The sequence below is a fragment of the Pelodiscus sinensis genome, unplaced genomic scaffold (genome assembly GCF_049634645.1).
Source record: "Pelodiscus sinensis isolate JC-2024 unplaced genomic scaffold, ASM4963464v1 ctg140, whole genome shotgun sequence".
NCBI lineage: Eukaryota > Metazoa > Chordata > Testudines > Trionychidae > Pelodiscus > Pelodiscus sinensis.
The window spans coordinates 158,881-171,538 of NW_027466032.1; the positions used below are offsets into that span (position 1 = coordinate 158,881).

The following is a 12,658-nucleotide window of genomic DNA, read 5'->3' on the forward strand; positions in this document are numbered from 1 at the left end:
GTCTGCGCCCCAGAGAACCAGCCAGGGCCTGGACAGACACAGCCCAAAGCCTAACTTGCCATCGCTGTGGGCAAAAAGGCCACAAGAGGGCTCAGTGCACCAGGTCCCAGGACCGGGGACTTTCCAGGGTTAACTGGCTGGGGCGGGAGGAAGGGCAGGCTGCCCCAGAGGAAGGGGCTGGCAGGCAAACCTCAGCTCAGAGAGAGGGGAAGGATGCTCAGTGCACCTCCCCTGGGAGGTCTGACCCTCGGGAGGCAGATTTCTCCGTGTACTGGGTGGGGGCAGGATGGCCCCTGCGGAGCGAGTGCCTCATACCCCTAGAGGTGGATGGTAGGAAGGTGACGGGCTTCTGGGACACGGGGGCGGAGGTGACTCTGGCCCGATCCGACATAGTGGCCCCAGAGCGGATACTACCCCACACGCAGCTGACCCTGAAGGGCATAGACGGGTCCCCATTTAAGGTGCCTGTAGCCCGGGTGCATCTGAAACGGGGGCCAAGGAAGGTCTCAAGGAAGTGGGGGTGCACCCGCACTTGCCCACCGAGGTGCTGATGGGTAATGACCTAGAGGAGTGGCCCCATGAATCCCAGCGGGCTCTAGGTACCTCCCGGTGCCAGAGCCAGTGTGGGGCTGGCAACCTAGATCTGGGGAAGGACTCCTGGCAGCGTCCTCAGGGTCCCATCCCAGCGGACACGGGGTCCAGCCAGGCTGGGACTCCGGACCTAGGCAGAGGTGGGGAACAGGTCCCGATCCCTGCCTCAGGGGTTGAATTCCAGGCTGAGGTGCAGGCAGACCCCTCCTTGCAGAGGCTGAGGGACCAGGCTGGCCTCCGTGCAGCTCGGCCCCGGGGGAGAGGTGGCCAGGAGAGATTCCTGCGGGGGCGTGGACTCCTGTTCCGGGAATGGCTTCCCCCCAAGAAGGTGAGGGCATGGGGGGTCCAGCGGCAGCCGGTCGTTCCCCAAAAGCATCACCTCAAGCTGCTGTATTTGGCCCACGACGTCCCCGTTGGGGGCCACCGGGGATCCGGAGCACCCGGCTGAGGCTGCTCCAGCACTTCTATTGGCCGGGAATCTTTACAGCCGTGCAGCGGTACTGCCGGTCCTGTGACTCCTGCCAGAGGGGCGGGAAGGCCCAAGACAGGAGGAAAGCGGCTTGGGGGTCTCTACCCCAGATAGACCCTCTGGGCTTGCTGAGAGAGTTATGGGAGGGGAAGACCCCCCTGGATGGAGCATCGGGGGTGGAAGCCGCCCTGGCTGTCCAGAGAAGGCTCGCTGGGCTCATGGCCCCGGCCCGAGAGACCCTGGCCTGAGATCAAGGCCAGCGGAAGGGTGGGTGTGACCCCCGAGGACAGGCCTGTGCCAGTCCCCCCGGAGTGGGGCGGCGAGTGGACAGAGGGAAGCCAATTAATGTAGGGCCTCGCCATGGCCGGCCCGAGTCAAGGGGAGCACCCATGTCCCCAGGGCGGGTTCCCACGCAGAGGACCCGAACTTCCCTAGGTCACGAGTGGAGTGACCCTGCTCAGTTCGCTCTCGGAGGGGGGAGAACTGTGACGTAGTGGGGGTACCTGGCTGGTTTCTATGCTGCTGGCTCTGGGGTAACCCCCACTGGCTGCTGTCGGTATCATGGCCCAGCAGGGCAGGGGATGAGTCACTATGCAAAGGGGTCTCTCAACCTGTCCGACCAGCTACCCCCCAGGGAGAGAGACAAAGGAAGGGGGATGCTGCCCTGGCTGGGGGGCAGGGCTGAAGGAGAGTTAGTTAGTTTCTGTCTGGGAGCATGGAGGAAGCAGCCTCAGCAACAGGCTGGGGGGTTTAGAAGCCGAGACCCCCCCATCTCAAGGGGGCTGAGGCATCCTAGGCCTGCCCTGTGACCTGATGACATCTGTGCTGGGCTGTTCTACTGTTCTCTCTGTTCTACTGGCTGGTGGAGTCTGTTCGTGCCATTCCGGGGGTGCAGGAGGCAGGGGAACCCCAACGCGCTGTCACACAGCCCCACCCCTGGCACACACCTTTGCCCCGCCCCCTTCCCTGAGGCCCCGCCTCTCTCCCTCCATCCCCTCCCCCCTCACTTCTATGAGGGCGGGGGAGGGGCTCAGGCAGGGGGCGCAGCTGGATCCGGTTTGTGTCTCCCGCCGGCTCCGTCCGGTCAAACCCTGAAATAGCGGGGGGAGGGGTGGCGGGGGCGGGGCCAGCCCGAGCCCTTTGCCTGTCCTGGCCCCGGGAGCGTGGCGCCGCCCCCAGGAGTGTGACACATGCGCAGCCCCACCCCCGGCACATGGGTGGCCCCCCTGGGTGCCCAGCACACGCGCGGTGCCATCCCCGCCCCCCCACCCGGCAGCCCCGCAGGGCGCTCCCTGCAATAGGGCGTCCCGGGTGGTCCCCAGCTCGCCCGCACCTCGGGCAGCTCCACGTTTCTGGGGGAGGGCGCCGCAGAGTCTAGGGAAGGGGGTGGGGGGGCGGTGGCTGCTCTGGCCAAGGGGAGCAGCAGAGACCCGCAGCTGCCAAGTGATGCCTCCCCGACACTATGAGCTGAGGCGTACTAGGGGGACCCGCCTCGGTGTGCACTGGGATGGGGGGTGCTGGGGGGGCCTGGCTCAGGGGAAGGGGGGTGCACTGGGATGGGGGGTGCTGGGGGGCCTGGCTCAGGGGAAGGGGGGGTGCACTGGGATGGGGGTGCTGGGGGGCCTGGCTCAGGGGAAGGGGGGTGCACTGGGATGGGGGGTGCTGGGGGGCCTGGCTCAGGGGAAGGGGGGGTGTACTGGGATGGGGGGTGCTGGGGGGCCTGGCTCAGGGGAAGGGGGGGTGCACTGGGATGGGGGGTGCTGGGGGGCCTGGCTTAGGGGAAGGGGGGGTGCACTGAGATGAGGGGTACTGGGGGGGCCTGGCTCAGGGGGAGGGCTGGGTGGAGTCCCAACCAGGACAAATTGCTGCAACTTTTGCTTAACAATTTTAGCTCCAGCCCCCCTTTTTTTTGCTTAACAACATTGGTGAGGGCGGGGGGGGGTCACACAAATTTGTTTAGCATTTGAGGGGGTTGCGGTATCACACGGTTTGAGAACCCCTGGGCTGAGGGATTTGCAGTGAGGGAGGGGCTCTGAGCTGAGCCTGGGGGAGGGGTTTTGGGTCCAGGGGGCAGGCTCTGGGGGGTCTGGGTGCAGGGCGACTGTCAGCCGGTGGTGGGGGCAGTGAGGGGGTCTGTGAGCCCCATTAAACACCCGAGTCTTCAACTGCTAGGGCGGGTCCCTTGGCAGCGGGCAGCCAGGGAGGCAGCAGAGCCTCAACGCCCAGCTCTCACTGTGTCTACCCCCGGCCGGCTGTGTTCTTTCGATTGTGTCTGGTTCTGTTACAGCAGCTGAAGGAGTCAGGTCAAAGCTGAAACAATTCGGCTACATCTTCACTGGCACGATTTTCCACAAATGCTTTTAACAGAAACGTTTTCCATTAAAAGCATTAGTGGAAAAGGGCGTCTAGATTGGCAGGACACTTTTCCACAAAAGCCATTTTCGCCATCGGGGCTTTTTTGCGCAAAACAAATCTGAGCTGTCTACACTGGCCCTTTTGTGCAAAAGGACTTTTGCCCGAACGGGAGCAGCAGAGTATCTCCGCAAGAAGCCCTGATTTCAGACAGTAGGAAGTCAGTGCTCTTGTGGAAATTCAAGTGGCCAGTGTAGACAACTTGCCAGTCTAGCCGCAGCCTTACTATTTATTGTGACAGGCGAGCTGAGCTGTTCCTGTTCCTGCTGTTACCGATCGCACCGCCACTGCGAACAGCACGGACAGAAGTGACACAAAGTCACTTGCAGGTCCCATGAATCCCGGCGGGCTCTGAGCTCCCATTCAATGCAGAATAGACACCGGCAGGCACGTTCTGAGCCCTGCGCCCTTCCTCTGGCGAAGCCAGGCTCCTCTCGCTCCCAATGGGCAGCAGCCCAGCTGCCCAGCAGGCCTGTGGGGGGCTCTCCCATTGGAGGGGGCGCAGGCCCCACTTTGTACCCCTGTGCTCACGTGGACACGTGATTTCATCCAACCATCCCCTTATCATAGAATCATAGAACTGGAAGAGACCTCAGAAGGTCGTCAAGTCCAGCCCTCCGATTGGTCCTGCCTAGAGCAGGGGGCTGGACTTGACGACCTTCTGAGGTCTCTTCCAGTTCTATGATTCTATGATAAGGGGATGGTTGGATGAAATAACATGATCTTGGTAACTAATTGACCATTCATTATCAGTGGGAATAGGTCAATGGAGGGATGATAGGAGTTGCTATAGGGAACTTTCTGGGTGTCTGGCTGGTGAGTCTTGCCCACATGCTCAGGGTTTAGCTGGTCGCCATATTTGGGGTCAGGAAGGAATTTTCCTCCAGGGTAGATTGGCAGAGGCCCTGGAGGTTTTTCGCCTTCCTCTGTAGCATGGGGCACAGATCACAGCTGAAGGACTCTCTGCATGTTGGGGCCTTCAAAGTATTTGAAGGCTTCAATATCTGAGATCTAGGTGAGAGGATTATTCTAAGAGGGGTGGGCGAGATTCTGTGGCCTGCACTGTGCAGGGGGTCAGACTAGATGATCAGAATGGTCCCTTCTGACCTTAAAGTCTATGAGTCTCTTGTCACTAAAATGCCAGTTAGGTTGGAAGGTGTTTGTGCCGCCCGTTCCCGCAGGGCCCGACGCTCAGTTTGCACCGTGAGGTGGAGGTGAGTGAATCCCGGGGCCGGACACCCTGTGTCTGCTGGGGGGGGGGGGTTCCTCTTCCGGGGGGGGGGGGGGTGCAGGCGCGTCCATGCTGGTACCAGCCCCAGGCAGCCCCAGGCCCCCCGCTGTTCTCTGGTTCCTGTCTCGCATCCAGGGGGGCCCCGGAGCTCTCAGGGATTCTCTCTCCCAAGGGTGTTGGAGGGGGAGGGGAGGGTTTCTGGCTGGCTACAGGGACTCAGGGCTAGGGCTCACCCCCAACCCCCCCCCCAGCCGCACCACTCAGCCCTGACCCCACCTCCCATCCCCACGGCTCACCCCCAACCCCCCCCCCAGCCGCACCACTCAGCCCTGACCCCACCCCCCATCCCCACGGCTCACCCCTGACCCCCCCCAGCCGCACCACTCAGCCCTGACCCCTCCACCGCATCCCCACGGCTCACCCCTGACCCCCCCCAGCCGCACCACTCAGCCCTGACCCCTCCACCGCATCCCCACAGCTCACCCTGACCCCCCTGCCCAGCCCCAGCATGCCCGGGCGTGACGAGACAGCCGGCTGTTTATTGCCTGGCGCCAGAGCAAGAGGCACTGGAGTGAACAGGGCGATGGGGAACCTGGAGACCAAACTGGGGAGACGCTGCCCGGAGCCCGACTCCTGAACCCGCCCCGGCCGCCCCTGTGGGTCCAGCGCCCGCCTGTCACCCCCTCCCCCTCTCCTGGCTCGCCCCCACCTCCAAGCTGTGGGTCCAGCCCCCAGCCTCAGTCCCTGTCCCCCCCAACAGCCCCTGCTCCCGTCTGGAGACAACCCCCTGGCAGCAGCTCCCCTTGGGGTCTGTGAGTGGCAGAGCCAGGGGCCTGTGAGCCCCTCGGTGCCCAGCCCCCGCCCGGCTTCCCTCAGCGCCCGCCGGAAACCCAGGAAATTCCGGCCACTGCGCATCTCTGGGATTTTCTGGATGTTTTACTGGACAGAGGCCCCCAAACCGGACTGTCGGGTTGAATCCTGGACACCTGGAACCCTCCCCTCGGAGCAGGGGGGATTAGCCCAGCCCCCCGCCCGGCCTGGGTCGAGGCCCCAGAGACGCCCAGACGCCGCGGTGAGGGCCCCCGGGGAGCAGCATGGACGGACAGACGGGCCCCAGGCTGGGCTGTGACTCTTTCTCCCTTTCACGCCCCGGGGCAGTGGGTCCCAGGCTCAGGGACGCGCCTTTCCCAGCATGCACCGGGGGACCGGGGAAGGGGGTTGGGGGGGTCACTTCAGCTCCTCGTACACGTCCGGCTGTCGCGGCTGCAGCGTCTGGGGGCGACAGGGACGGGTCAGCCAGAGATGCCCCCGCAGAGAACCGGGGACCCCCCTGCACAGCCCAGCCCCCCACCTCTCCCCACGGGGCTCTGCAGCCCCCCCACCCAGTGCTGGCCCCCAGCCCATCCCGGCTGGTCCCTCAGGCTCCTGCTGCCCCCCCAGCTCTGGGGTGAGATAACCAGCCCCCTCCTCAGCCAGCAGGTTTGGGGGGCAGCTCCCCCTCCCCCCACTGGGCCCGAACCCCTGGGGCAAGGATGCAGGGCCGGGGCGAGGGCTCACCTCGTACGTGGGGCCAGGATCAGGGGGGTTCCTGGGTGGGGCCTAGAGCGGAGGGAGGGAAGAGGGGTGTTAAAACCAGACTCCAGAAATGTCCCCCCCGGCCCCAAGGGGATCTCGGCCGACTCAGAGGGACCCCGGGTTTGTGAGACCCCCAGGCAGGGGGTGCGGGTTGGGACTGAGGGCGCCGCAGAGGAGGGGGAGGGGCTGAGCCCTTGTCACTCACCGCCCCCCCGGCACAGGCTGTCGGGGGCAGGTTCTCGTACACCAGGACGGGCGCTGCTTTCGCCTGGGGGGGCTCGATCCGGCAGCGAGAGTCTGGGAGGAGCATCAGAGACGCTGGAACCGGGATCCTGGCTCCCAGCCCCGCCCAGCTCTAACCACTAGCCCCCACCCCCCTCCCAGAGCTGGGGAGACAACCCAGGAATCCTGGCTCCCAGCCCCGCCCAACTCTAACCACTAGCCCCCACCCCCCTCCCAGAGCTGGGGAGACAACCCAGGAATCCTGGTGTCCAGCCCCGCCCAGCTCTAACCACTAGCCCCCACCCCCCTCCCAGAGCTGGGGAGACAACCCAGGAATCCTGGCTCCCAGCCCCGCCCAGCTCTAACCACGAGCCCCCACCCCCCTCCCAGAGCTGGGGAGACAATCCAGGAATCCTGGTGTCCAGCCCCGCCCAGCTCTAACCACTAGCCCCCACCCCCCTCCCAGAGCTGGGGAGACAACCCAGGAATCCTGGCTCCCAGCCCCGCCCAGCTCTAACCACTAGCCCCCACCCCCCTCCCAGAGCTGGGGAGACAACCCAGGAATCCTGGTGTCCAGCCCCGCCCAGCTCTAACCACTAGCCCCCACCCCCTCCCAGAGCTGGGGTGAGAACCAGGCGTCCCGGCTCTCCGGGGGTGGGGGCTGTAACTCACAGAGGAAATAGGCCGCGACTCCAGCCAGTGCCACCCCCGCCAGGGACCCGATGACGATCCCAGCGACGGTCCCGGCAGAGAGACCCGAATCGGCATCCAGGGGAGTGGAATCTGGGGGAGAGATGGGGGAGGGGTGTTACAGCCACAGTCCCCCCCCTCCCTCCGCCCCACAGCGCCCCCTAGTGCCCATTGGGGCAGCCCTGCCTGCCAGAGAAGAGCGCCCCCTGCTGCGCCCCAGATACCTGCAGCCCAGGGCCCCCTAGCGCTGCGCTGCCCCGTTGGGTGTGCAGAGCCCAGCTCCCTCCCAGGGACTCACCTGCCCCCAGCACCCGCACGGCGACCGACGCCCAGGCAGTGAGGCTGGTGCCCCAGTTGTGAGCCTGGCACTCGTACGTGCCCTGCTGAGCGCTGGTCATGAGGGTCAAGGTGAAGCTGCTGCCGGTCTGGCCAGTGTCGGTGCCGTTGAGAGCCCAGCGATAGCTCGGGGCTGGGACGGAGTCGGCGACACACGTGAGGGTCAGAGGGGACCCCAGGGGCAGGGGGATGGGGCCTGGTGGGTCTATCCTGGCGGAGTCTGGCCCGTCTACACAGAGACAGCCCCCTGCCCTCCCTACGTCCCCCGCCAGCCGAGACCTCCTCCCACCCTCAGCAACCAGTCCCAGCCTCCCCCTCTGTCCCACCCCTGGGGGAGATGTCACCGTCCCCCCCGCTCAGGTCACTGGGTAGTCTAAGGAATTGCTGCAGACATGCTGAGCTGGGGCAGCCCCCCTCAGTTAGTGGGAGCACCCCCCACTCCCATCCCCCCCACTCCCATCCCCCCCACTTCCCCACTCCCATCCCCCCCACTCCCATCCCCCCCACTTCCCCACTCCCATCCCCCCCACTCCCCCACTCCCATCCCCACTGGGCAGCAGTGCAGTGACCAGGGAAACCGAGGCACACTCATGAACAGTTACTGCAGAACAGGACAGTGGGAATCACACACAGCACAACAACACAACCAGACTGAACACAATCCCCGGGGTCTCCTCTATGGCCCTGGCTCCCAGCTCAGGCAGGAGGCATCCGGGGCCCAGCACCCCACATTGCGGGGGGGGGACATCTCATGGGGGTGGAGGAGGGCAGGATGCTGGGGCTGCATTCACTGTTTGCCTTGGGGTGTCTGTGATTCTGCTCTCCTGTGCTGCTCTGCAGTGACTCTGTGGCTGTTGCCTCAGTTTCCCCAGGCTCAGCGCACTGTCTAGACAAGGAGGGGGCCGCCGGACACGGCTCCCTGTGTGCAGCCTCCCACGTGGAGGGCCAGGGGACAGCAGGTAACACCCTGGCTGGGACAGGGAACAAAGGGGAGGCGGGGTGACTCCAGGCTGGGGTCTAGGGCCTTGGGGTGGCTGGTCTGAAGATGAGAGAGGGGGCGGAGCAGGAGGGGGCCAGGCCCCGGCCCTGCTCCCTGAGAGGACTGCGCCTGGTCCCCCCGGGCTATACGTGCAATATGATGGGGGCTAATTCAGCTACAAGAGAGTTTGGAGTCATCGTGGATAGTTCTCTGAAGACGTCCACACACTGAGCGGTTGCAGTCAGAAAGCAAACGGGATGTTAGGAATCATTAACCAAGGGGGAGAGAGTAAGACGGAGAATATCTTAGTGCCCTTCTATAAATCCACGGGACGCCCACATCCGGAATACTGCCTACAGATGTGGTCTCCTCATCTCAAAAAAGATAAACTGGCATTAGAAAAGGTTCTGAGACGGGCAACTAAAATGATGAGGGGCTTGGAACGGGTCCCATATGAGGAGAGATTAAAGAGACTGGGACATTTCAGCTTGGAAAAGAGGAGACTGAGGGGGGAGATGATCGAAGTCTATCAAATCATGAGTGGTGCAGAGACAGTGAATAAGGAAAAGTTATTTCTTAGTTCCCATATTATGAGAACTAGGGGCCACCAAATGAAACTAATGGGCAGCAGGTTTAAAACAAATAAAAGAAAGTTCTTCACACAGCGCACAGTCAACCTGTGGAACTCCTTGCCAGAGGATGCTGTGAAGGCTGGGACTAGAACAGGGTTTCAAAGAGAACTAGATAAATTCATGGAGGTAAAGTCCGTAAATGGCTGTTAGCAGGGGTAGGAATGGTGTCCCTGGCCTGTTTGTCAGAGGGTGGGGATGGATGGCAGGACAGAGATCCCTTGATCAGTACCTGTTTGATTCCCTCCCTCTGGGGCACCTGGCCTTGGTCACTGCTCACCTGGGCTGAGCCTCCGTCTGGGGTGGGGGAGGGGCGGGCTGTTGACTCCCCGCGCCCCGGGACAGAGGCCACAGACCGGGACAATTCCTGGCCGGTGTCCACGTGGAGACAGCCGAGGTAGCTGTCCCGGGACACAGGACTGCAGAGACCGCAGGCGGAGGAGGAGACGGCTCGGGGGGGACGTTGGCAGCGGGTCACTTCTGGCAGCAGGCAGCGCTCCACCCCACTCCCACCGTGGCTCTGGGGAACCGCCAGGCTGTTCTGGACACGGGAGAGAAGGACTCACCCCTACAGCGGAGGAGGAGACGCCTCGCACCCCCAAGGCTGGGCGGGCCGCTGCCACCACGGCGAATAGGAAACGTAGGGGAGTGGGGGTCGGAGACTCTCTTCTGGGGGGGACGGAGGCGCCCGTCTGTCCCCGGACGTCATCCCGGGAGGTGCTGCTGCCGGGGGCCCGTATGCGAGATGTTACGGAGGCATTGGCGAGGGTCATCCGGCCCTCTGACCGCTCCCCCTGTGGGCACCAGCGATACTGCGAGGAGGGACCCTGAGCAGACTCCAGGGCTCTGGGCGTGCGGGGGAAGCAGTCTGGGGCGTGGGGGGGGGGGGGTCTCTTCGGTCCTTCCTGTCAAGGTCGGGCCCAGGCAGAGGCAGGTGCATCCTGGAGGTGGATGCCTGGCTGTGGAGATGGTGTCGCCAGGAGGGCTTTGGCTTCCTCGACCAGGGGACGCTGTTCCAGGGGCTGCTGGGCAGGGATGGGGTTCACGCCTTGAGGGAGGCAAAGACCCTGTTTGGATGCAGACTGGCTAACCTAGTGAGGAGGCTTCAAAGGAGGTTCGAGGGGGACAGGTGAGCAAAGTGAAGAACATGGAGACCTGGGCGTTGGGCCAGAAACGGGAGGAAGCGAGGGCTGTAAGAGCAGAGAGAGAGCAGGGACAAGGCACAAGTGGGATGCCAGATCAGATCAGTCCCTTAGATGCCTGTATACAAATGCAAGGAGTGCGGGGAAAGGCAGGAAGACCGGGAAGTGCTAGTAAATAAAGACAACGGTGACATCGGCGGCATCAGAGACTCGGCGGGAGAACACACGACTGGAATATGGGCGCAGAAGGGTACAGCTTGCTCAGGAGGGACAGGCAGGGAAACAGGCTGGAGGTGTTGCCCTCTAGATGAAGGTGCGCACTGGGGCGGAGGCGGAGTGGACGTAGGAGACGGGCGTGTTGAGAGTCCCTGGGTTGGGCTAAGGGCTGAGAACCAGGGCGGCGCTGTCACGCGAGGGGCCCACTCCAGCCCACCGCCCCCGGCAGAAGAGGGGGACGGGGCTGGTTCCAAACAACCCCCAAAAACACCCAGCGTGCAGGATTGGGTGCTGATGGGGGACTGCAGCTCCCCAGACGTCACAGAATCAGACACCAGAGCTGGCAGGGACCTGGCCAGGCACCGAGTCCAGTCCCCGGCCCCGCGGCAGGACCCAGCACGGAGCGCGCCTGGCTGCCCTGCAGCAGGGGCGGGGGTGGGAAGCCGGCGCACGCTGGGAGCTCCTGACCGCGGCCCCCCCGACGCTGGGTGCGCTGCGGGCGCTGCAGTACCAGCCCTACACCGCAGAGCACGCAGCGCAGGGTCCAGAGCCCGGAGCTCGGGGTCCCCCGGCCGCAGCAGGGCAAGCCGCACTGGGGCTCCAGCCACGCGGGGTACAGGGGGCGACACGCCTCAGAGCCCCTCCCCTGCACGGCTAAAGCGCCAGCGCCGAGCTGCCCTGTTGCAGGGGGCGGGAGGGAGCCCGGAGCATCCCAGCTTGCAGGCCGGAGGGCCCCATCCCCGCCTTACAGGGACTTCAGCATTCAACTGGGCAGCCCCAGCGCCTGGCTCCCAGCGGGGACGCTCCCCGGAATCGGCCTGGGTGTGGGCCGGCGAGGGGTCACTGGCATCGGGAGCAGGGATTTCCCAGCAGGCCGTGCGACCCGGGATTCTGTGTCCCAGAGTTCAGTGCGGTTCTGGGGTCGGACTTTCCCTGTACTAATTCGAACTAACGGATCCAGACTAAAAAACTAGTTCGAATTAGCGTTTTGCTAATTCCAACTAGCAAGTCCACACTGAGTGGACCCTGAACCAGGCTTAAGGATGGCCGGAAGCAGTGCCGGCAGGGCATCAGAGAAGGACTTAGAGCGTGGAGCTGCTGTCTCAGGCTAGCCGAGGGCTGCGCTTAAAGGGTCCCGACCCCCACCCCGGACAGACAGTTCTAAGGGGTGCCCCGCTTGCAAACCAGTCCTGGCTTGGATTGCCCGGAGTGCCCACACTGGGCACATCACACCACTCGGCCATCAGCCCGGCTGCACGTGCCGCAGGCTGCCAGCTGGGGAGAGGGGGCAATTGGGGGGGCTGCAGGAGAGCTTCCACCCCCAGAAGCCCGCAGAGCCAGCCCAGTCCTCCCCATCGGGGGCTCGTACCCCATTCCTCCCTCACCTCCTTCCACTTACCCTTCCCTAGCCCCTCTTCCTGATGTACAAAATAAAGGACACGTGTGGTCAAAACTAGAAACTCTCTTTATTTAACAAAACTCGGGGAAACTGGGAAAAGGAGGTGGGAGAGGGGAAGAGAGAGGCTGGGAGAGGGGAGGGAGGAAACTGGGAGGAGGGAGCTGAAAGGGGGAAGCAAGGGAAAGGAGGGGGTGGGGAAGCTGAAGGATCAGGGGTGGGGGTCTCGCCGGGCCAACCACCTCCCAGCACGGCGAGGGAGGGGGCCTCAGCGTCCCCGGAGGGATGGGGTGGAGGGTGCGGAGGTTGAGGTGGGGGGTGTGGACATTGAGGAAGAGGTTGTGGGGGTTGAGGAGGGAGAGGTGGGAGGGGGGCAGGAGTGGGAGGAGGGACAGCAGTTGGGGGGGCAGCAGGCGCAGGACCAGCACGGGGCACCATGCTCTGCAGCAGGAGCTGTAGGTTGGTGCTCAGCCCTCGGAGCTCAGCCAGCTGCTCGTGGTGGACCTGCAGGTCTTCCCGCATCCACGCCTGTAGTGTGCGGTGCACGGCTCGCAGGGCCCCAAGGTGCTGGTCCCAGTACTCCTGCTCCGTGCTGGCAGTCCGGAGCAGGCCGCGGGTGCGGGAGCATGTCCTGGGTGGGGGGGGGTGGTGCGCCCTGCACGAGCAGCTGGTGCAGCTGTAGAGAAAGAAGAGAAGTGGTCAGTTCTCCCTGGGGACGCAGGGGATGATGCCCCGCCCTCTCCCCAACTCCGCAACGTGAGGGTGACCAT

General features: G+C 64.1%; 2 protein-coding genes across 7 annotated transcripts in view; both read right to left on the reverse strand.

The window, feature by feature from the left end:
- Positions 1-12,658, reverse strand: part of LOC142826086 (cell adhesion molecule CEACAM6-like) — a 48,626-nt gene that overhangs the window by 32,418 nt on the left and 3,550 nt on the right. The window lies entirely within an intron of this gene.
- The window catches only part of LOC102459912 (cell adhesion molecule CEACAM6-like), a 70,745-nt gene continuing 63,710 nt past the window's right edge, over positions 5,624-12,658 (reverse strand). The window contains exons 7-9 of one of the 3 annotated variants that reach the window (XM_075918499.1): positions 6,484-6,575; positions 6,261-6,302; positions 5,624-5,975 (exon numbers count right to left, since the gene is read on the reverse strand). In XM_075918499.1, the coding sequence (XP_075774614.1) occupies positions 5,931-5,975; positions 6,261-6,302; positions 6,484-6,575 (179 nt within the window). In that variant the 3' untranslated portion in view covers positions 5,624-5,930. The remainder of the gene's footprint in view (positions 5,976-6,260; positions 6,303-6,483; positions 6,576-12,658) is intronic. The other 2 variants (XM_075918498.1, XM_075918497.1) reach the window with 2 other exon arrangements.